At 34.4% G+C, this 26160-nt stretch overlaps 1 protein-coding gene across 7 annotated transcripts in view; it reads left to right on the forward strand.

Moving 5' to 3' along the window:
- Positions 1–15475, forward strand: part of LOC119642997 (gamma-aminobutyric acid type B receptor subunit 1) — a 314997-nt gene extending 299522 nt beyond the window's left edge. For 6 of the 7 annotated variants that reach the window (XM_038042340.1, XM_038042341.1, XM_038042344.1 and 3 more), the window contains exons 15-16: positions 9391–9574; positions 9679–10359. In XM_038042340.1, the coding sequence (XP_037898268.1) occupies positions 9391–9574; positions 9679–9833 (339 nt within the window). In that variant the 3' untranslated portion in view covers positions 9834–10359. Of the gene's footprint in view, positions 1–9390; positions 9575–9678; positions 10360–12415 lie in introns of those variants that run through there. The other variant, XM_038042345.1, reaches the window with a different exon arrangement.
- Positions 15476–26160: the final 10685 nt, after the last annotated feature.

Consider the following 26160-nt stretch of genomic DNA (forward strand, 5'->3'; position numbering starts at 1 on the left):
TTATATGCGGCGATTTCAACAGCTGGAATACCATCTGGGGCTCAACAGTGAACAACACTCGCGGTACTGTTTTAGAAAAGGCCTTTTTTCAAAGCAACCTTTGCGTTTTAAATGATGGAACACCAACGCACTTCTCAACTCATCATACTTTTTCACATATTGATTTAACATGTTGCTCTCCCTCACTTCTTCCTTTGGTTTCCTGGTCTATTTCTGATGATCTACATAATAGTGATCACTTTCCAATCATAATCGATCTTAAACTTTCAACGTCCTCTGCTACTCCAGCAAAACAGACCAAATTCCTCCTAGATAAAGCGGATTGGATCAATTACTCCAAACAGGTAGAGTCATTTTTGAATTCAAATCCATTTAACGGGAACTGCAACCATGATGCGGCTATTATGTCCAAAGCGATTCGCACGGCTGCTTATCTGGAACAAAATCAACAGACTTAATGGGACTTCAAACCTGAACGAAATTTCTGCCATCTGCACTCCCAATGGAACTGGAACTGACGCAGATGAGATTTCTAATTACTTTGGAAAAGTGTGGTGCGAATAATCCTCTGACAGCAACTTCTCCAGTGCTTTCATTGAAAATAAAAGGACTCCAATATCTCCTTCAAATAATATCGATAGATGTGCCATGTTCCTGGAAAATTGCGTATCTACCTCAGAACTTGGAAGTTGTCTCTCCAATTTGAAGGGGAAGACACCTGGTCTAGACCGCATCTCATACCAAATGATCAGTGCTATGTCTAAGTCTAGTAAAAAGAAATTACTGGAGCTTTATAATACGGTATTTATGACTGGCCATATACCCTTCATGTGGAAACTGGCAACCGTTGTTCCAATTCCAAAGTCAAAAAATGTCTCCATCGCATCAGATTATCGCCCAATTTCTCCTTTATCGTGCCTCTCTAAGGTATTAGAGAAGATTATGGCATCTAGATTATCTTGGTTTCTTGAGGCCAACAACCTGATAACAAAGTGACAAGTTGGTTTCAAGCGGGGTAGAGGGTGCATCGACGCTCTGTTACATATTGATTATTTCACAAGCAAAGCATTTTCCGAACGAAATCACGTAACAATTTTCTCAATTGATTTCGTAAAAGCACTTGACAGAGTTGGTCTTCATGTTATCTTAAGACTCTTGAAATCATGGAATGTTGGACCCAAATTCTTCAACTACATCAAATCATTCATGTCGCATCGGCGGTTCAAAGTTAGAATCAACAATCATCTTTCTGATTCCTTTCCGGTAAAGAATGGCATTCCGCATTCTCTGTCATGCTTTTCCAGATCGCTTTCAACGAAATTAGCAAAATTCTTTGCCGTGTACCAAGAGTGGAACATTGTCTCTACGCGGACGATGTATACATTTTTACAAAAGAAAAAGACAACACGAAAGCAATCAACATCCTCGAATCTGTTGCATGTGAGATCTCCACATGGGCAAACTCGTCAGGAGCTATAATCTCTATACAAAAATCAAAAAAAATGCACATTTGTCGAAAACAAGTGTGCGATGCAGGAAATCTACTGATGCATATTAACGACTTACCAGTACTAAATGTGCAGACGCTCCATGTTCTCGGGCTAACGTTTTCCAACAATTATCGTTGGAAAGCACACTGTCTTCGGTTAAAAAACTCCCTTTTAACAAGGGTAAATTTCATACAGTACGTTGCTTGGAGAAGCCATGCGCATATTAACACTATTGCTTATCTTACCCAAATACTTGTGTTAAGCAAGATTGACTATGCTTTGATAATTTATGGGAATAGCTGCAAATATAATATCAACATCCTTAAACCGGTCTATCACCAAGCCGTTAGAGCAAGTTGTTATGCTTTTCGGACGACGCCCATAAATAATATTATAATTGAAACTGGTCTCCCAACTTTAGAAAATAGACTGTAAGAGTTAAAAGCTAAAATATTCCCTAAGCATCTTAATTCAAACAAATCCATTCTCGATGATGACGTAAGAAAGATTATTATTGCGAAGAAAATTCCAAAGTCACCATCGGCAATTGACTATTGTTTGTGCATCGCAAAGGAATTGAACATTCCCTTAAAAATTTCCCTCTCTTTTGGTGTTAAACCTCCCTGGATTTTGAAAGACTGCTTTTTTGACATCTCACTGTCTACGCACAAGAAAGAAGATACTCCAAATTACGTCTTCAGGGATCTAATAGCTGAAAAAACCCAATTATTGGACAGTATTGGTTGGAATCTTTTGTACACAGACGGCTCAAAATCTCCTGGTCTGCCTCCTTATTGTGCGGTGGTAGATGCTGCAGGACGGGTTCTTCTCAACCACATATTTCACGAAAGTACTTCAACTTTCATAACCGAAGCCAGAGCTATCCTTCACGCTGCCAACCTTGCCCATAAAAACAAACTCAAAACGGTCATTGTTACCGACAGTTTGTCTGTATCACAAGCTACTCGGAACCCTTCGACTTCGAGATGGAGCACCATCAACAAATTAATGAATATAATTACTACACCCGACGGAAAAATTAAAATGTTATGGGTACCAAGTCACATCGGTTTACTGGAAAATGAGCAGGCTGATCGAGCGGCAAAGTATGCGGCTTCTGCTCCTCTAATTATGGATGATGTCATGGAAAAGTTGGATCTTCAAAGATTCAATGGAAGAAAAGTTAAAGAGAAAATTGCAGAAGGAAATTTACAATACCATCATCAACACTACTCTTGCATTAACCCTCAATTAACTCCACCTCTATATCCAACAAATGTTGAGAAAACCAAGATCCAAACATTCTCGAGAATTCGCCTTGGTCATACAATTGCAACTCACCAATGGATCCTGGAGAAGTCTTCTTCCCCAAACTGCTGTTGTGGACACTCTCTTACTATAAAGCACATTCTCTGCGACTGCCTCAACTTTTCCTTGGCTAGAAGTATTGCATTTGGAACGATTAACCCTTTGAACATTCTACGATCAGCTTCAGAACAGAATATCAATTCTATACATTACTTTATTAACACTACTAAGCTCATTATCTAATGTACATTTTATTATTTTTTTTTTTTAATTAGAGCCGATAGCCTGTGTTACTAGTGCTCAATGTCTTTTTTTAATTAATTTCATTAGTCTAAAATTATAAGAATAATAATAATTGTCAAATACATATTACATACATAAACATTGTCATGTACAAATATATATCTTTGAATATTTACAAGAGCAATGATTTTTTTTCTTATTTTGCCTACTTCTCGTCAATCTCTCTCGCATTCGCACTTACGAAAACTGAATTCTGGTCTACTATTAGCCCTTGACGGGGCACTCGACTATGATACAATTTTTATTTACACATCGTATAAGCGTACTAACGATATAACTACTTATATATAAATGAATACGTATACATATGTATGTACATATATATATATATATATATATATATATATATATATCTTTATATAAAAATAAAAATTTTTGGTCTTCTTTTCTTAACCCTTAGTTTTAAAATTGTTATTAGGTCGGTTTGGACTAGGGGCAAGAACGAGTTAAATGATAGATTTTTATTATCATTCTAAGTGTCTATATGTAAGTATTTTCATTTTGAAATGCAAAAATAAATGTATAATTAATTTTATATGTATATACATATATATCACGTATATATACGTATGCATACAAATACGAATATATATATATATACATATATGTATATAAGTATGTCTGAAAACTTACAGTATAGTAAATTGTTACTACCCACCAAAAACATGAGCTGAAATTAAATAAATAAAGGGATAAAGTTGAGATATAACTGAAATTTCAATTGTTATAATATTTTTGCATTTAAATATGAAAGTTTCAGCGATTTCTCTAAAAAGTATTGCGAAGGAGATTTAAAGGTGCACGCACCACAGACGAATAAATTTTCTCCAATATGAACAATTGAGAAGACCACACAATTCTGTGTTTCTATATATAAACTTATATATATACATACATATATATACATGTAAATAAAAGTATAAACGAGTAAACTAAGGCTTATGTCTGCAGATGATAGATAATTTAAGCAGCTTCAGTAGTTATATATGAAAATTTTCAAATATACAGCTTAGCGCGGTAAATCGACGACTGGCAAAGTTGGAAGCTTTGACTGATTAGAAAGGGACATAAATATGTGAAAAACTTGTAGTAGGCTGCAGCTTACCATTAAACACCCTACGATATGGTATGGGAAGTGGTGGAAAAAGTCTTCCGATTTAAACGACGTTCGACCTTGGACCAAAACGCATCAGTATGCCAAACTTTGTCAAAATATTAAAAATATTGCGCCCTATAGAATAAACACAGGCGAAAATGAGCTCAGAACAATTTCTGAATCGAGTGGTTTAATAAAAGATGGATCCTTCTTAAATCTTCCGCAAAACCTAGTATATCCTCGCACCATAAGTCATAAGAAGAAAAAAGGTAATAACCACCCAATAAATGTAAGCAGTGATGTGCAGGTGATGAAGTAGTGATATTGTAGATATTTATGATAAAAATATGTCAGAATTTTAGGTGATTACAACGATATGCTAGCTTTACTGATTAAAGCAAGTTAGTTACTTGAGATTAGCATATTTTAAAAGAGGTAAATGACCTTCTGACATTTGCAAATCGTCGACAGTTAAGGACAAAGTGTTTGACTCGCTCTTTTCTTCTTCTTCTTTGATTGAGGTTCAACAACTAAGAATTTTTATTTACTTTTGGTTTGTTGAGTAGATAGCCAATAGATTTGTGTCTTATATGTCCAGATAATAAACTGCCGTAATTTTGGTCACAAATATGTATAAAACGCGGCAATAATAACTGGAGCCGGTATGTTAAATTTAATTGTTTGTATGTGTGTAATTGTGCTGGTTGAATTGTTGAAAGTCAAACGGTGTTGTAAACTTTGGCTGAAAACGAAAATAAATGCTATAGTAATAGAAAATAATTAAACACAAAAAAAAAAGAAAAAAGAAGAAAACGATAAATTGACTTTCCCCGCGATGGCGCACATTTTTTTGCTGCAAAGAGATCGAGGAGACCATCATATAACTTGAAGAAGCTAAAAGAATCTCTAATGGCATGAAGACTGTGAGCGACTTAGCTGAACCAAACTTGAATCTAAAGAAAAGAAGAAAAACAGGAACTTCTGTGTGCCTACAATTAGAGAAATAGTAGTAGAGTAGAATTAAAAGAGATTTTAAACATGTTGATTTTTGTGTGATTGGCGAATATTTGAATGAAGTAGTCCAATTTTCGACAAAAAAAAGCAAAATATTATTAATAGATAAGATTTAAGTCTCTCGAAATTCACCCGCGTATTGAGGTTTAAAATGTTATTTCAAGGACATTGTTCAAAATACGATCGCAGGAGAATTATAGTGCTTTTGTCCTTTAAACCCCGAAGCATCCGCATAGTGCGATACAACTATAACCGAAAAATCAAATTCTCGAACCGCTTAAAATTTTGTTATGACACACATCTTTCTACATCATTCTTGATTGTTTAAAGGATCGAAACCAATAAACAAATTCTAAATTTCCAAGAATCTACAGCCATGTTACCCTTCAAAGCAATGCCAGTTCTGATGAGAATGGATATGCAAATTATCTTTGGTTGCGCCGCTCTTGAAGTCTAGATCTTATAATTATCATACTAATTATATTCAAGATCAAGTCCATGAAAATTAGTGACAGCCACAAATTAAAACTAAAAATATACATGAAAGCTTAGAATTCCCAAAAAAAACTGGTGTATTCACAAACATTGAAGTTCTTAAAACGATTTCTATTGCTAAACTTTTACGGAAGCGATCAACTGACACGTCCACAAGCAAAAAGATATTTTTTTTAATACATACGAATATCGAAATCCATTGTAAGGCTTACGTGCGTGACTTGTACACGTTTTATTCTTACAGTGAAAATTGTTATATAGAGAGCAATAGGCACCAATGTCGGGTGGTCCTGATCTGAATTAAATAATTAAAACCAACGAATATTTGGATCCTTTGTATAAAACTAGTTAATTGATTAATTATTGTCTTTCTTTAATAAATAAAATGATTCTCAAAAGTACGCGATGCATGCCCATTTTCCATCCTTTCTATTTTCTCCTTTTTCTAAGCTTTATTTCAGTAATAATAAAGTAAACAGTATCCGTACATTTGCACTTTCGGGTAGAAGAAGTAGTCCATATTATAAAGTAGTAGAAAGAAGATCACAAAATACATTCCATTTGAGCAGCTGCATAAGAAGCGCAAAGGCAAGAGCCATAAAGAATGATATAAATTTATTATGAAATATGTGCGAATACATAACGGTTATGAGATAATTCTCTTTGGAATGATGAACAATTTTTGTCCACATATAAATAGTCTTCATAAATATATATGATTTCTTTTCGTTTTGTTGAAACGCCATCCATTATGCTTATAAAATGGCAAATTTTTGAAGAAAAATATGTTGACTTACAATAAAGTATAGATATAGATCACGGAAAGGTTTAGTACCGTTTTTCCACCATTATTCCAAAACATTGTTCTTATATTTGGTGTGCGGTGCGTGTGTATGAAAAACTTTTTAACCAAATGCTCTCAATCTTTGCCAAGTCATTAGAGATGGACGTCTTCGTCGCTGTATTGCTAGTTAGGTCGAGTCAAGCTGCACGATTTCTGGCCAATCCTACGCCTAGTCAATAGTTAAGAAGTCCGACTATTAAATCAGCATACCCGGGTTCAACCCTCAATGCGACAGAATATATTTTAATTGCAGTCGATGTGCGGTCGGTGAGAGCACAACACCGAGCGCACAGCTCCCAGTATTGCTACCATGTACTTTCTCTAGCTATGATTTTCTGATCATTACCTTGTTACATGTATACGGCACACACCTTTAGTGACTAATCATTAAAAAAACTGCATTGTTTTACATTACATCGATTTAGACACCGTTTGTTAAGCTTCATCCATCTAGAGCGATTCTATTTTGTCTTAGGAGCAATTTGAAGATGAGAAACGTATCCATTGAATTTTTCATTGTTAGTTTACGTGCTACCTGAATGTTGAGCACTCTGTCATATCCGGCCTTAATGATCGAAGGGGTTCAGAACCGAAATGGTTCGGAAGACCGAAATAAATGTTTTAACTTTCTGAAGTCCGAACGATTGATGGGTTATAGTCTTCAACTTCAAAATGTGAACAAAACCGAGCAGATCATTTACGGACTGTTAATTTTGTTAATAAATTTTCACTATCTCCTTGGTGCCTCGGTGGATTTGATGTCGTCTTTTTATGCCTGCCACCACAATCTGTCATAAACTTTGCAACATCCAAAATGAAATTCCGGAGATGTTCTATAAAGTAAAGGTTAACAAACATCTGTAAAGTTAAAGTTAGAAATAACATTAGAATTTCTCGCAAGCAGGTTGGTAATGAAAATGGTTCCAATTAGTAAAGAACACACTTTTAGTATAACATAGGCTGAGAACAACATTGTCTTCAGAAGCAAACAAATTGAGTTTCCTCTCCGCTACTCATGAATTACAAAAAACGTAACGAAAGAAACTCCCGCGCCTGCAAAAGGATGGAAACATTCGCCTACACAATATTATACAGTATCGAAATGTTTTCTTTTTGAGTTTTTTAAAGCAATTTCAATCATAGACGGATATAATTTTGTTTGCAATTATCGTTGTTGACATACGCTATGATATGCCTACATAGATGTAATGTGACCGGAGCTAAGACACTTTAAAATGAAATATTGCGGAAAACATCACGACCTTTTTTCCTGACGCAATACTTTAAAATGTTTGAGATTCATCCCTGGAATAAGAAGAATGAAAAATTTAAATACGAGGTGTACGACCAAAATAGGGCATTTTTCTTGACTACCCTTTACTAGTTTCTATGCTGCACTTTCGTCGTACTTTTTTCTATTTTTATAAGGGAAGCAATAATAAAAAACAAAAAAATAACTACAAAAAAGCTGTGCCACATCATTTCACAAAGACCCTCTTTTTCATTACTTTTGAAGCTGTGTCATCCCCTTCGTTGTGGTGCATTTTATGCTCCAATATGTGAAAGTATGGAGTACAGTGAAGCAAATTATCCAAATTTGTCACTAAAATTGATGCTCCGATTGTGACGCCAGCTACGCTACATAATCTTATAGATATCCGAAGCAATAAGGTAAGGCGATAATATCGTAAAGAAAATCTGCATATCTTTTCTTGAAATCTTGTCGTATTTCAAATTTCAATGCTTGTAACTTCTCTCCTTAGTCGTAGACATTTCCTCCTTGCTTCTTTAGCTTGCAAAAAAACTTCCTAAGGGGTTAATTTATAATACAAAACGTCAAGTCATACGTATCGAATGTGCACACTAACTTCTTACTACTTTACTTAGTACTGTTGCTTTTGGTAAAGATATAGCAAGATGGTGCGAATTTATGCAGCACCCAGAAGGACTTGGTATAGATCCACCTTTTTGTAATAATCGATTTAGAATCATGCCCTAAATATGTTTAAAAAAACGCAATTTCGGAAGCGCTTTAATAAAACTTATCTATTCTGATTTTTGATACAGTGACGCTATGGAAAACGGATTGGTTGACACGCTTTCACGATTACTGCACGTGTAACGTCCTATTTTGAAAATTCGTCTTTTTGAATGTCTACTAAAAGTCCATAAATAGTAATATGTCAGCTTACCAACCGGATGTAGAATATTTCATTCAGTTGTCACTACTTTTTTAAACGTAGCTCAAAACCATTTTTATACAAGAGATAAACTCATATTTGTTGATGAGATCTAATGGCAGTGAATCCAATTTTTAGTGCTTTTTGACGAAAATTTGTTCGAAATGTTTTTCTGATATACACATCTAATGGGCTAATTTTGCGTTATATAATTTTTCGGATCTGGTCCCATATAAGATAAAAACTAAGGTTTCATTTTTTCGTAATTGATGTTTCGTGACGAAACTAAATGAAGTATGTTAAGTTTTCCGACAAAAAATGGACTTTATTAAATTGGAGGCACATCTCATGAAAAGTTTTCCTCCAGATGTTAACAAGATGTAGTTTTTGGTTTCTTATGAAAAGATGTGAAGAAATGCATTAGACGAAATGCAGGATACTTAATGATCAGCCCTGCTCCATTGTGAAATTTAAGCTTGATTCCATTATTATTATCTGATTATTATTACAATTGTTAATTCAATTAAAAGTATTGTTTCCGATGAGAACTGCTCTGCTTGACTACCATCGAATTTAGAAGATGAAAATTAATTGAGGAAATTTGTTCATCTAATTTACGACTCTACTGATCAACTTTTTTATGACATTAACTATTTTCAGAAAGAGGAAAAAATCCGTTTGCTTCGTCAACGTGTAGCGGAACGTGAGTCGCAAATGAAAGCGTCGGAAGCAAATGGTTCAGGTATTAATGCTGTTGGACCAAGTTCGGGTCATACCGTAGCCACGGCAACAACAACAATGTCCTATAATACACCCGCCGCCATCACAACAGCCATAACACAAGGTAAGCGAATCTGGATTGGACCAAACGAAGTTGGAAAACTTTGAGTATTTTTGAATATTTTACAAATCTTGTCTATTTTTTACTACTAACTGTAATATTTAAAGATAATTATACAAACCTTGAGCTCATTTGGATACTTTTAAGACGAAGCTTACACGCAAACACACTACATGTTATAAACGGGACCTCTTACCCACAGACAGTCGAACCTACGCTCAAAATAGCGTTAACAGTGTGGTTAGGTATTGATGCAATGTAAATGTATAGAATGTCCAAGAGCAACGCTTCACGCATATCATCGCAATGAAACTACATTTTATGACCACAATATTCCAATTAAAGTGATTGAGTCGATGACATGTACGCATACACGGAGACACACTTGTTGTAACTAGTGGTTATTTTAAATTATCACAGCTGTGTTGCGTTAACTCTCATAAAACGCGTCGGCAATCAATCACATTTGGCGAACGCATTAGAGCGCATTTGAATTTTCCATTAATTTTACATTATTAATTGGTAATCAAAAAATAATAGCCTTCAAAAATGAGGTGACACAAAAGTAAAAACAAATAAGAGCAAGAAGACGCGCCGCGTAAAAATCATCTTTCAAAAATTGATACTATTCTATTTAATCAAGAGCTTCTAAAAAAAAAAAAATTGTAAAACATTCAGTCCCATATGCGGTAACAACCTGTGCGGTCACTACGTATTTGGGTGAAATATACCCATTTGGGGCAAGTATTTCCATCAAAAGCCAAACACCTGCATTGGGTCTCGAAAAGCGAAGTATCATTTAGAAAAATGCTTACAAAAAGAAAACAGCCGAAAAATAAACCATTTGTTATGTCTTACATTCATTAATTAGTTTCCCGATGGATCCATGGATGGGTGGCGAAACTAATTTTTAACGGAATCATTACGCGGACAGAGGGAGAGAGAGAGAAGGACAAAAATTTTCCCGTTTGGAAGAATAAAAAGCTAAATTCATAGCCACCTTTTGAACACTTATAGATTATCGTTTTGCGTCCAATTAACACCGAATAAAGTGGCACAGTGCCGTACTTTTACGAAAACGCCCACGATTAAATCGTTGCAGTAAGTGTTATGAAATAATGCGACGTTTGTAATATTTTCATCCCGTACATAGTTAAGTTGAATTTAAAACGTCAGCGCAGCGAATATAACATAACCGTAGAGTATCAAGTTTGCGAAGTGGAGACCTCTTATGCACCATTTTCGACCCAGAAAGCAAGCTGGCCTCAAAGCTTAGATTCATTTTGTGATGAATTGTCTGCAAATAAAGCGCAAGACAAAAAAAATAGGTAGATATATATATGCATATATATCTGGACAGTGCAGCGAATTTGGGCCATATATTATAGATTTATTGCCAAGTCATCAGAAGTTTCTGATTTCGAACGCGTCTTTGCAAGCGGAGACAGAGTAGTATTTAAAAATATTATTATTTTGGTGCTTGAGTTTCAATTTTATTTTTAGTGTTTTCTAGCAATACCACCATTCATGAGTATTTATTCAGAAAGAGCTAAAAGGTGACCTTCGCCTCTTTTTAACCAGCGCCGAAGGATGAATGGTATATTCGTCTATGCAAAACATTTGCGATACCCAGAGGAAGCTCTAGAGATTCAACAACATATATGTATGCATGCTCGGCATCACGTCCTGAATCGATTTCCGCTTGTCCGCCTGTATATTGTCTGTTGTAAACGTTCACTTGGCCACAAAAATGAAGCTATTGATTTCAAATTTAGCCAAAGCGCACGCATACGATGCTATGCAAACTGGAAACAGCCGTCTTTTTCAAAAGGCATTAAATATTGGTTTTTTGCTTATTATTCATAAATCTACAAAAATTTGAACGTATATATTATCGGCGATGCTGTAGTAACTGTACAGAAATGAAAAAATAGACCACGCCTGCGAATATCATAATACGTCACGATTTCAATTTTTTGCCAAACGTCCAAAACCAAGCTCCCTTAAGGAATATATATGTTTGACCGATAATAAATACACCTAAGCATATCCACCTGTTCGTCTGTTAATCTGGTCAACTGTGAAGCATGTGTGATAAACATTCTTAAGTGTTTACGCAGAAGAAGGACGGCATCGGTATCCAGTCAACTGAAAAAATACTAGAAAACCACTGAGCAAGAAATATTCAGCGTAATTTGTGTTTGTGAGCTTATAAGTTCAAATGTGAAGGTTGTTGGCAAAGTTTTTTTTTAAATCGAGACCGCGCTATACTGAGTTACCCCACAAAATACAAGAGCGATTTCCTTTGTATTCTAAACAAAAACCCGAGATCGAATAACTCAAAATGTTAGAAATAAAAGGAAGGCCGAGTCTTGTGTGCCGAATGCAAAAGTATAAAGTAATGAAAGAAATTTAAAAGGCCGAATTGTGTTGGTTTTGACCTTCAACGAGCGGCGATGAGAATTCGCAAAATCTCACACAGAGAGTAATCTTCGTTGTGCGAAAGTTTGTTGCCAAAAACCCAAAAGAGCAGTCGCGGACCTCATTGGTTTTTGGTTCGTTTATACATTCAAGCCAATTGGCATTATAAAATAATATACTAAGTGAATTTAACAAAAAATTTATGAACACTGTGTGTGTCAACCATTCGCAAAGTTGTATAGAAAAGAATGGGACAACCTTCGTCTGAGGACGGTAAATGGGTTAATGAACGGGTTTTTTTCTTGAACACTTCCAGATTCAATTCCTATCAGCAATGTTATGCTAACAATGCTTCACGAGGCTCAGGTGAAATATGTATACAACAAAATTTTTTTCAAGCATTTTCCACCTCTATCTTTGCAGATACTCACGATCATCATACATGAAAAAACTTGTCAATTTCTTTTTCGTGATAGGTAAAATTTTAACTAAGATAAATTTAAAAAAGGAAAACCAAAAATTTTATTAGTTCAAAATTCATTGTATATATGAGTATAAAGGTTAAGTTAAATAGAATTTAATAAGTTGCAAATCATAAGAGTAGTCAAATGAAATAAGAAATGAAAACGAACTAATATTTAAGAAAACTTTTCCTCAAACTGAAAATTGAAACAAAAAAGAAAAATTACTCTAAATTATCTTCATTAATTTCAAGGCTGTTTTTTCAATGTCCGGTTAGTGTTCGTTTTTCAAAATTAACGATCCTTGAATCTAATAACCAACAGTCAAAAAGAATATGTAATTGTTTTCTCCAAATCACCTTTTTAATACAACAATTCAAAATTCTAAAAAAAGATTTTTTATTTATCTATTCACTTCATAATGATGTATATAATAGTTTGGACATTTTAACTGTGCACTCATAACATGCATACTTGCACAAATGTGCTTGTAGTCGTAATTAAAATTTAATTATTTAATAAAAAATTCTATAAATAGTTAAAGTTTGCAAAACGAAAAAAAAAGAACAAAACAAAAGCTAATGTCCAACAATGTATAGACATACGTACAAATATACAAAACTTAATTATTAAACTAGTTTAAATTATTAACCTAGACAGGTATTTAACTCTATTTGAGGTTAGTATATAATTTGTAAAAATTAGTTCAATTTATTAGATAAAACAATTTAGAAAAGTTAGGAAAGAATGCGTATAAAAACCATAAAACGCAATTAATAAACGCTATCTTGTTACATGAATCGATTAGTATTCAATCCAAATTTTAGCGGCAATACGCAAAGGTGTGATATGATCACTTACATTAGTACCCACTATTAAACGATATATGTATTTAGATACATACTGATATTAGGTTAGAAGAGTTGTCGTAACATTCTAAAGATGGTAAAGCAGAATTTTCTTAAACCAGAGCCCTTTTTGCACTGTTGCATTCCTATTCTCCTCACGGTATGTGTTATTATCGTCAGAAATCACAATTTTTTTGCACGACAACACTCGCTTTAATTACTCGATGCGCGTGAAAGCAATTTATCCCACTTTTTCTAAAATTCACTCTCTAATGGATACTTATTAACTTACCATGAAAAATGTTGATAAGATTCTGCCTTTGTAAAAATCCTCAAAGCTTCTATTTTTGTAAAGAAGCCGCAGTCTATCGCTAGCAATAAACTTGCCGAACACCCATTGCACGTTATAGTTGTGGAAGTGTAAATAGTATGTTCCGATGGATGAACTAATGTTTTTTCGAATTTTAATATCTTTAACGCAGAGCCAAGAAATTTAATATAGCATTCAATTCGAAATTTCTCTGTCTAATAGATATGGATTGCTAGTAGCATGAACTGCAAAGCATCGATCAGTCGACGGCAGAAGCTTCGTATAAACCCAATGCAATAGCAAGTTCCTAATTATACCAACATTGAATTGAGTAATAGCGTCAATAAAATTAATCCTAACTTGCTTATCTTCACCCAATTTACTGACCTTTCCATATAAATAAAACTTTGGTCCTGTTCCTTTTATATGTATATCTAAATTATATATTAAACAACAAGTCAAGAAAGTCGAAAAAGTTAAAACTTTATAAAGGACGCACCTTTTTCACAGGCCAAGAGTTATGGCAGACATCTTAAAGAAGTCAAAAAACGATGTATTCGCTAGTTTGTATGAAAACGTTGGCATGGGAACGCTGATTTCATGTGTTCACCGAGTTTACCCGCAATACAACGAAATCTAGTGTTGTCGTAAGTCGGCAAAATTGCATAAATTTAAATTTGAACTTCTACCCGAAAAAGCGAACTCTCCAGATCAGGCTCTCAGCTACCATTTTCTGTTTACAAATCTCTTACAATTGGTCCTGAAAAAACGTGCATCTTACGTCCTGTAAAAATTATAACGTTGACAATCTTTGAAATGATTATGAACCTCTTGAAATCATTCTTATGTTGATAAAATCGAATTTTGCAAAAATTCTTATGAAATAAGACGGCGTGAAAGGATTTCCGTATTTTATTGCGTGGAAGTAACGTTACTTGTCAAGTCAAGGCAAACATAGAGAATCAGTCATATGGGGTCTTATTAGTTACGTCTACCTCTCGTAGGATATGTAGAGGACTGCCTTCGAAACACTCGTATCATTTAGATGCGAAATGCAGAGTGAACAAATTTTTTATTGACTGATGTGCTTTTTGACTTTTCATAAATATTCCAATTAATTCTAAAATATTTAGAAATATAGTTCGGACTTCCTAATTGTTTCTGTGTTTTAAAAACCTTTTAGTAATTGTTATTTTAAGAAACTCTAAAAAGGCGCCTTCTCTAGTTTAATTTATGGAATTCAACCCAGACGTTGTACTGTAATTTTCTTTACTTCTGATTGTAGTAACACAAACGAGAAACGGGTGAATGCTGCATATGGCAAATAAAAGTCCTTATTTCATATTCATCAAGAATACGCGTACTTTACAGGATATATTGATTTTGTATCTGGGTAGTTTTCATAAGTGAAATGTCATCTTTATTTTACTCTTCTCGCGTATGAAGCTAATGGGACGTCATTCATGTGCGTCACTAAGTTCGACGTAATTAATAAAAATGCGGTCATAGAATGAGATGGCGATAGTGATAAGCTATATGATTTGTTTTTATTTTAACCCGTTTATTACAAGCACACTTTAATTAATTTATTTGTTTACCTTTCATTAATTAATAGGTTGTTTCTTTTATTTCCATTGGGATAATAGTTTTGATGAATTTGAATGAATATTCTCGGAGAGTTGTTCAATGACTTTCATGTTAGTAGGAATTAATTAACATCTTTACAACATTTTTGGGTTGCATTCCCTCAGCTAACGCAATTTTTCGCGTTTTGAAATAGAAATCATAATACTTCTAAGTGAAAATAAACGAAAAAATTAATCAATATATCTCTATGTTCTAAATGAAAAGCATTTACTAATAATAACAGTAATAATGGTATTAAAAACAAGTAAGTTAAACCTATATATGTACATGTATATAAATAAATAATAAAATAAATAAACATATAAATAAATATATATTAATTATATTTATATACGTATAAGTATATAATATATATGTATATATGTATATATATATATATATATATATATATATGTTGTATATGCATTCATACGTGCATGAATATGCGTATGAACACTTATTTAGATATATATAACATTTAATATATATTCGAGAGGCAACACGGAACTATGTAAAAACAATTCTAAAAGCGACTTTAATTTAATAAATAAATTCAAAAATACAGAAGAAGTCATTAAAACAAATTTTCTACTAGCCTTTTGGCTGTATATATGAGAACTAAAAATTCTTTAGTAAGTAAATGAATTTACTTGTTAACAACCTAAACAGAAATACGTAAGTGCATAAATTTTTATTTATTCAAAAATTATAACCATTAATTGTAAATAATATAAAATTTGGAAAATTAATCTTTGAAGAATTTCAACGCACATACTATTGAAAATTAGTTAATTATTTAATGAGATCTACTCATCCCTACACATATACACACGCGTATATGTATATGCGCTGGTAGCCACAGACAAATGCATACAAGTGCACATGCATGAAAATCGCGGACATATAAACAAAAATATGTACTTCATTATGAAATCCATAACTAGAGAACTTATAAGATAACGATTGCATCACTCACTCTCTTAACACAATTCCTAAGAAATTAAAGACTTTCACTATAAAAGAATATTAAGCGAAATTAAGAATATAAAAAAAAAAAAAAACACTAATATATATGTAGAAAACTAATAAACAAGTGGAACGAAATAAATATTAAAATAAGAAACCTCAACTAAAGTAAAAAAATGTTGCAAATAAATTGTTAATAAATTTTAAGCTGTACATTTATAGTAAATTGAAAAAAGAAAAGTTTGCTAAGTTTTATTGTTCAGTTTGTTTTAACCCGTAAATCTGTTATTGTTACGATTTTGAATCGATTGTATTGTTTCTTTTTTTAAATTTCCAAATATATGTTACGTAAACTCAGTATGCAATGCATGCAACAGCTTAACCCGTTATGTATGCATTCTCGACATACATTGTACTTAATTAACAGTTACGCTTCTGCAGTGTTTTTGAAAGACAACTAACGGTGCTAGCAATGCTCTTGGCAACAATCAAAGTCGAGAAACTATGCATTATTTTTCAACTTTGGAAACCAATGGCATAATATATATCTACTATTATGAATTTCTGTTCCCTGCTTTTTCTTCTACAGCTTACGTTTCATAATTATATTACAACACATTAGATTATCTAAACTATTGGAGTTGGCAATACCGACGATAAAAATAATTTACCTGAAAATTTTCGAAAAGAAGTGATTTGCTAATGACTTCCTCATTCTAACGCTTTGTCTCAACATTTCCTCTTGAAGGAAGTTTTTTTTACTCTGCACCAATTGTGGTACAAGGGTACAAGCCTATGTTAAATTTATGCAGATGCAAGAAATATTCACAAGGATTTGGGGTAGATCCACATTTTATTATACCAAGCAATTGACAAAATATATCTCATTTTATGGCTGTCTGTCCATCTGTATGTTTGGTTTTCTTGTGGTCAGCCTACACGTCGAAATTTTTGAGATATTGCCATCAACTTTTGTGGTCGAGCCACTTTTTCGATTATTTCCCAAATAACGTTTTCGTTTGCAAAATCGTTAAATGAATAATTGCAATAAGGCGTAGAACATTCAGTTTTTGGTTTTTATATTTTCACTTGCTTTATTTGTTGTGTTGTAACTGACTTTATAGCTAGTTTTTGAAAAATGTATTCAATGTTTACTCGTTGCTAAGAAAAATTTGTAAGTGCAAAAAATCATTTAAAAAGAACAAATCACAATATTTGAGAAGAGGATATCTAACAGACAAAGAGTTTCCAGACCAAAAAATAAAAGTTGTATCGAAACTACTTAGGTTTATTTTCGCCTCCGTTATAAAGAAGTAAAAAAAGACATAAGAAATTTTTGTCATCAACCAGCTCCTACAAGGGCTATGTGAAATATTTAAATTTATATTTGGTACAAGTGGAAATGTATTGACGAAAATGCATCAAAAATAATATGCAGTTTTCACAGATCTTTCTATATTCTATAAATCAAGCCAATTTGAAAAATTAATATTCGAAAATGACAAAATTATTAAGAGGTAATATCACCTTTAGATTTTTTATTCATACCCTACACCATTTGTCGTGGCATACAGAGTATATCAAGTACATTAAGTTGGGGCCCATTCGGTCTGTTTTCAACACCAACCTTCATGGAGTAATCTTCTATCCGAAGCCAATATCTTAGTTTTTACGACGGGGCAATGCTTGCCACAACCATATAACCGGCGGCTTACACCAATTTCAGAAATGGCACTTATCGATAGCTATATAAATCTCTCTTCTGTGTTTTAATAAAACGAAAGTAACTGTAACATCTGTGTGACGGGTATAAAGATTATCTTGTTTGTAGTGAATTCAAGGCGATGTTACATGCTTTTATTTAATGTGTCCGTAAAATTAAACCTGTTATTGTTTTAAGAGATAAAAAGGAAGAGAATTTGGAAATATTTGAGTATATTAATATATATAATCGAAATGGAATACATAGCCCCTTGTAAAAAAAGCAAATGTCATAAATTAGAATCTTTCAAGCACAGCATATGTCCGCTACAATCCCATAAACGATAATGAATCAAACCGAAGTACCCTCTGTGGAGTTTAGATGAATAAGTTGTTTTCGAAAATATATATATACAAAAGTCAGTTAAGGGCCGTAAATTACCAGGTCCTTGTCAAAACAACAATAGACGAAAAATAGACGAATAAGACGAAATAAATAAAGCGTATAAATGCATCAGTGTTTTGCTATGATTGTCTTTTATTTTTCGATAAAAGATTCGTCACACGAGCCGTTCTCTATTTAATCAAAAACTGTTTTCATGAAACAATTTTTTTTTTAAACAACCTTAATGTTGTCTTTAAAATTTTTTTAGATGTTGCTTCTTTTGTTGTTATTTTATATAAAAATTATTTTTCAATGTTACGTTAATGAAAAAAATATATTAAAAAATACAAATGTAATAAAAATTTATATATTAGCAAAGCTAATTGTTGTATTATAATATATAGAGAATTACAGAAAAATTAAAAATAACATAATTATAACCAACCGAAAAAATAAAATAAAAATTTAATTGAAACAATAAGTTACAAAAATATATCCGGCTTTGGCCGAATCTTTTATATTCGACGCTTTTAAAAACGCGATTTCAAAAACAAAGTAAAAAAAAATTAATTTCGTTATCCCTATGGCGGTGGATGCTTTTTTCCACTTAAGTAGATTGAAGTTGTTACTATGTATGTGTTGTAGTTTATGAGGACTAAGTAAAAAAACCTATTTTTCTGCTTTCAAAAGGAGATGTACGACTGTAGACGCCCTTTTGGGCCGATTTTAAGCACCAATATGCGGGGAAGAACTTGCAATGTGTTCGACAAAATTGAAGTCAACGTCGTCATCTCTAAGACCGGGAGAATAATGGGTAAAAAAACTGGAAATTGTTGTGTACACTTCATAAGGTAAGTTTCCGTAACAAGAAAAAGTTATATATCAAATTGATTTACTGATACTCGAAAATGTTTTTATTTTTGAAAGCAGATAATTGAAAAGCAAGGCAGTGCAATAGAACAGATATTAATTTGCCATATAAAGGGAAGATATTATTAGTTTGGAGAAAAAGAAATCCATTATTTTTTCGGTAGATGGCTGCACTGATAGATTTCTCGTAAAGTATCGATCAAACAATTTCATATTTATGCTCGTTGGAAAGGTGACATTTCGCAGTAAAAAAAATTCTTTTGCTGTTTTTTGTTTGGTGCAGTTGTGAGTTACAGCGTGTTAAAAATGGAAGTGAACAAAGAGAAAATTCGGTACATTTTACAGTTTTTCTTCGACAAAGGCGAAAATGCAAGCCAGGCGGCTAAAACTGTGAATGGCGTTTATGGTTCCGATACTGTAACAGACAATTATGTGCAATTTTAGTTTCGTAGATTCCGTTCAGGAATTTTTGATGTTAAAGGTAGGCCGGTCGTCGAAAATGTCGATAAAATCGGAGAAATGATCGAAGTTGACCGGCATGTTAGCACTCGTAACATCGCCCAGGAGCTAAAAATCGACCATAAAACAGTTTTAAACCATTTACACAAAGCTGGATTCAAAAAGAAGGTCGATGTTTGGGAGCCACACCAATTAACAGAAAAAAACATGATGGATCGAATTTCCATCTGCGAAGCCTTGGCCAAACGGAATGAGATAGACCCATTTCTTAAACGGATGGTGACTGGAGATGAGAAATGGATCACATACGATAACCCTGTGCGAAAACGATCGTGGTCAAAGAGCGGTGAAGCACCTCAAACGGTGGTCAAACCAGGACTAACGGCCAGGAAGGTTTTGCTATGCATTTGGTGGGACTGAAAGGGGATTATTTACTATGAGTTGCTTCCACATGGCCAAACGCTAAATTCTGATCTCTACTGTAAACAACTCGACCGTTTGAAGATAGCGATTGACCAGAAACGGCCAGAATTGGCCAACAGGAGAGGTGTCGTGTTCCACCAGGACAACGCTAGGTCACACACATCTACAGTAACTCGCCAGAAACTTCGAGTGCTTGGTTGGGAAGTTTTAATGCATCCGCCATACAGTCCGGACTTGGCACCAAGCGATTATCATCTTCTTGCATTGCAAAATTTCTTTAATGATAAAAAATTGGAATCTAGGGAGGATTGTGAAAACCGACTATTAGAGTTTTTTGCAAATAGAGACCAGGACTTCTATGAGAGAGGCATTTTGAAGTTACCTTTAAAATGGTAACAAATCATACAACAAAACGGTACATATTTGACCCAAATCGGACAATCCGAAGCATGTTAAATAAAGTACTGAAGCTCATATAAAAATAATGAATTTCTTTTTCCCCAAACTAATATTATTATTATTATAATTGTAGACAAATGAAATAAATTCTTAGAATAAAAAAAAAAGACATTGAGCACTAGCAACACAGGCTGTCGGCTCTAATTTATGAAAGTACATGAGATATTGAGCCTAGTAGTTTTAGGAAAGTAATATATTGTATTGATGTTCTGTTCCGTAGCTGATTGTAGAATGTCCATAATCATTCATTAATCGTTCCAAATGCTATTCTTTTAGTCAAGGTAAAGTTAAGACAGCCACAGAGAATCTGCTTTACAGTGAGAATTTGTGGACAATTGCAGATTGGGGAGGAAGACTTCTTCAAGATTCATTGGAGAGTTGCAATTGTATGACCCAGGCAAATTCTCGAAAAGGTTCGGGTCTTGAATTTTTCAACATTTGTTTATTTATTTAATTACTTATTTATTTATTTATTTTAATTCTACTTATACATGAAACTCAACTAAACAAATAACAGTCGAGTTCAATTGGAACTTAATGCAAAACTTATATTAATTAATAAAAAAACTTAGTATAAGTATAATAAAACAAATAAGAAGAAAAAAAAAAGAAAAAGAAAAAAAGCATGTACACTATCAGCATAGAGCCACACTTACAACCGGTACACGACCAAATTGCAAATGAACCCCTAAGCCATCGCAAACATGCATAAGCCTGGCAACCGATAATAATTAACAATAATTCATTTTCGAATCGTAACGACTTTTTGAGGATAAAAGCTAGTTTAAGCACGACATAGGTAAATCGCGCGTATTAAGCAAAGTTGCTTTAATGGACTTTAAAGAGTCCGATAACGAGAATAAGTGGTAGACGTCAGTTAGGTTCTTGCAAACGACTCTGAGCGGATTGAACAGCTCATAATTAAATTTACAAGATAAAAGGCCTAGAGAAGCGGTTAGGGACATTAAAGCTTATTTCACCAAGTAATGAAGGCGAGTCAATAGCACCATTTATTACCTTAATTAGAAAGGAAACGCCAAGAACAAACCTACGTTTCTCAAGAGACGGTAGGGACAGCAGAACCAACCTATTTTCATAGGGAGGAAGAGAGGCAAACGGATCAAAACCCAAATTTCTAAGGGCAAACAGCAAGAATTGCTTTTGAACAGATTCAATTGAATCTACATAGCATCTATATGAAGGAGACTACACAGCAGAGGCATATTCGAGTGTGGGTCTAACCAAACACATGTACACCCTTTTCGTAATGTAGGGATCATCAAGCCCTTTGGACCAACTTTTTATAAAACCAAGCGCGGACTTAGCTTTGCTTATAGAGAGCTCAATGTGCAAGTTAAAACGTAACCTTTGGTCAAATAGAACGCCTAAATCTGTGATCGAATCGACGTCCTCCAACTTATACGAACCTATGAAATACTGAGTAATGAATGACTTTCTTCTTGAGAAAGAAAGCTTCTTACATTTACTCAGATTTAGTTTCAGAAGATTCAAAGAGCACTATGCAACAAAATTATCCAAGTCACCTTGAAGCTGATGTGATTACGATTCAACAGAGAAGGAAGAAAACAGTTTCACATTATCAGCATACATTAAGATTTGGCTGGAATTAACCACCGATGGGAGATCGTTAATGTATAAACTAAATAAAATGGGACCTAAGTGACTTCCTTGAGGTACGCCAGACGTAACGGGGAATTCATCCGAGGTGATTGAGTTAACAAAACCCTGAAGGATCTATTGTGCAGATAAGAGCTTATCCATTTCACTAAGTTGGGTGGGAAACCAGAGGCTTGGAGTTTAAAGATAAGTAAGTTATGGTTAACCATATCAAATGCTTTGCTTAAATCAGTGTAAATAACATCTGTGCGAGATCCACTAGAAAAAGCCTTGAAAACATGACAGGTAAACTCTAACAAGTTGGTGACTGTAGATCGCCCTTTCCGAAAGCCGTGATGGTGCGGAGAAATATTCGAATTAATGGCAAAAGCTAAATGCTGAGTCACAATACGCTCGAACAACTTGGGCAAGACACTCAGCTTGGCTATGCCTCTGTACCTCTGTAATTCTCAACAAATTGTCTACTTCCACTCTTGTGGATAGGAATAAGGAAACTACTCTTCCAACATGAAGGGAAAACACCTAAATAGAAGGACATGTTAAAAATCTTTGAGATCACACCACATAACTCGACAGCGCAAGATTTAAGTACACATGATGGAATTCCATCAGGTCCAGGCGAACACCTATATTTTAGAGAACTCAACCCTTTAAAAACGTCATCTTCCGAAATAACCTAACAAGGTATTGAAATCGAGTTAGTTATAGGATATAGGTAGTTTGCTGGTATATCGAAATAAGCAATTGAAAAGCTTCGTCGGAAATACTCAGCAAACAGATTTGAGATTTCAAAATCATACGAGGAATCAGAGCCATTAAAAGGAACACGAGAGGGATATGTGGAAGTTTTTCTTTTAGAGTTAACAAATTTAAAGAAGAATTTAGGATTAGCAAACAGAGAGGATTTAATGAACTGAAGGTATCTGCAGTAATAATGGTGGTTGAGGGAGTTAAATCTATGCCTCGCCACCGAGTAAGCGATATAGTCGAGCGCAGAGCCACCTTTCGAATATTTGTCGAATAAGGTGTTTTTCCTATTCTTGTAATATTTAATTGTCTTATTAAACCACGGGGGACACCTGCTTCGAGGTCGATACTGCTTGATCGGAACAGATACAGCAATAGCTAGATTTAATGTATTGTAGAACGATGACAATAAGGTTTCAATACTACCGGTTGAGAAATCAAGCCACAAATGCGAAAGACGATGTTTTAGCAATACAATATCGATTTTTTAAAATTCATAATAATTATTTGATTAGGCTAATTAAGGCAGTTCAACGAACTAACATTCATATGATGAAAGGAAATGCATATTGATGGATGATAAGGATCCTCAGGTAAACTAAAAGGTGCACAACGATTTACATTAATCTCGGGAAAATTGGCAAAGCAGAGATCAAACAGTCTAGCATTAAAAATTAGGGGTACGATTATATTGACCCAAATTATGATCAAACAATTCACTAAAGAACACAACAGCCCTATCAGACGTTGAAGTAGGAATCTAACAGCCAGAATTATCACTGTTACACCAAGTGACTTGAGGCAAGTTGAAGTCACCCAATGCAACGACCAAATCGATGGGTCTAGACCGCTTGGCCACTTCACAAATGAGGGCAGCGTGATTCTTGTAAATGCAGATATCAGAATTTGGGGGAATATAGGATCAGGTTATAAATAGATGTCTATTAGGCATTTTCGCACGAATGGCGATAAATTCAACATCAGGAGAAATGGGAAATTCAATTAAATTGGACGGGACTGACGCAGATATGGCAACTAATTCACCACCACCAATGCGATTCACTCGATCATTTCTAAAGACACGGAAAGAATTATGAAAAAGTTCCGAGGAATGAAGATCGAGTTTTAGCCAAGTTTCGGTGAAGGCAATACAGAAAAACTCCGTGCCCACTGAATGTAGAAAAGTAGAACGAATTTTCGAATTTAGGCCCCTAACATTTTGATAAATGAGAGATAATGGGTTTGAAGAAACATTTAGTTTTTTGAAGGCGAAAAGACTATTGCTTTGGTTTTACGGGGACGATCTCGAGGGATAAATTCCTTAATTAAGGATTCTACTGGCAACAATGGTTTGTTTATCAACATATCACTGTTTTCTGTCGGAACTAGTATTTTAAAAGAGGAGATTGCCCTAGATTGAGAAGGAGCCATTTTGAAAATGCTAACGCGCTTTAAGTTGACTGATGGGACTTTCGCCGCCAGATAACTTTTTATATTATCCACCGATGCTTCAGGTGCCAGTCTTGACACAAATATTGCTTTTCAGGGAGGAACTGCCTTCAAGCAAATGTCATTACTTGGAACAGGAGGGTTTACGGTTGGGGAGTTTAGAGTTGGGGAGAATATAGATGGGGTTATCGCCCTTGTACCGGCAGCTTGTGCGACTTGCCCAGTCTGGTGACCAGCGTTCACATGCAGGGAGAGAAGAACTTGCCGGCTTGTTTGTAATTGTTTTGTTACCAACCGACTCAGCAATATCGGAAACATTAATGTTGATTTTAGAGTTAGAGGGAGCGCTAACTTGTACCAACGAATTAGATTTGGAGAAAGCCAGAGGTGACGTCCCACACGCTATGCTACGAGTTGCTATTTTTCTGGCTTGGGTAGAAGACGAGTGCTCAATAAAACGAAACTCATTAAACCTAGGCTTAATTAGCTCAAACTTCTCTCACAAGGAGCCGAAATTTCTACTCAATTCTGAGAAACCATTTCGCGTCTCCGTGAAAAGGTTGTAAAAATCAATGTCCCGCTGCCTACTGTCAGGACATGACCATATTAAGCCTTTAGAAGGATCAGCGACTGCATCAGCAGCACGGCCGAGAATACGGGCCCACTTTGCATGACCAAACCGCTCGCAGAGCCAACAAGAAACGAATCTATCACAATCCGGGCTTGATTTCGCCCGACAAGGTGTATATAAACACTCCATGTCCTGTCAAAAAGACAGTTGTGGATTATGAAGAACAGACACACAAATCACTAAAAAAAATCCTGAACATAAAAATTTATCAACCAATTTGTGCAAAACTTCTCTGTTAGGTTGACACTGTAACGAGAGAGTAACACAAACTCCAAACAGCAAAAAAATAGCAGAGAAAAAGAGAGGAAACAAGAAAAAAAAAAAGAGATTTATATCAAAGCTCAAAATTTTTGTTTGCAAAAATCAAATGATTCAAAGCGTAAAGGAAAAATATTTCTTTTAATTTGAATTCACTTACTTTTTTCTCAAAGTATATTATAAATTCACACACTATAATAGCCACGAAATTCAACAAAAAATTAAAATATTAATTGCCGAAACAAAATATATACGACTATACCGCGCGACAGAGTTGCCAGACTGATATATATGTTGGCTGTAAAGATGGTGTTAATTGAGGTTTAATAAAAAAGTAATGCCGATGATGGTGTTGTAGATATCCTTCTGTAATTTTCCCTTTAACTTTTTTTCTCATGTACTTCTGAAGATCCAACTTTCTCATGCCATAATCCATAATTAGAGGTGCAGAAGCAGCATACTTCACCGGTCGATCAACCTGCTCATTTCCCAATAACCCGATATGACTTAATACCCAAAGAATTTTCGCCGGGTGTTGTAATAATGTTCCTTAAATTGTTCATGGTGGTCCATCTCGAAGTCGTAGGATTCCATATAGCTTTTAATAAAGAAAAATTGTCAGTGACAGGGACGGTTTCGAGTTTGTTTTTATGGGAAAGGTTCGCAGCGTGAAGGATAGCTCTGGCTTCCGTTGTGAAAGTTGAAGCACTTTCGTGGTATATATGATTGAGAAGAATCTGTCCTGAAGCATGGCACAAGCAGGAGGCAGACCAGAAGATTTTGAGCCATCAGTGTATAAAAGATTTCAACCGTTACTATTCAGTACTTGGGTTTTTTCAGCTATCAGATTCCTGAAGACGTAATATGGACTATCCTTTTTCTTGTGCACAGACAACGAAATGTCAAAAAACTTGGGGACTATTTTAGCTTTTAACTC

Source organism: Glossina fuscipes, unplaced genomic scaffold (genome assembly GCF_014805625.2).
Source record: "Glossina fuscipes isolate IAEA_lab_2018 unplaced genomic scaffold, Yale_Gfus_2 303, whole genome shotgun sequence".
NCBI classification, from domain to species: Eukaryota; Metazoa; Arthropoda; class Insecta; order Diptera; family Glossinidae; genus Glossina; species Glossina fuscipes.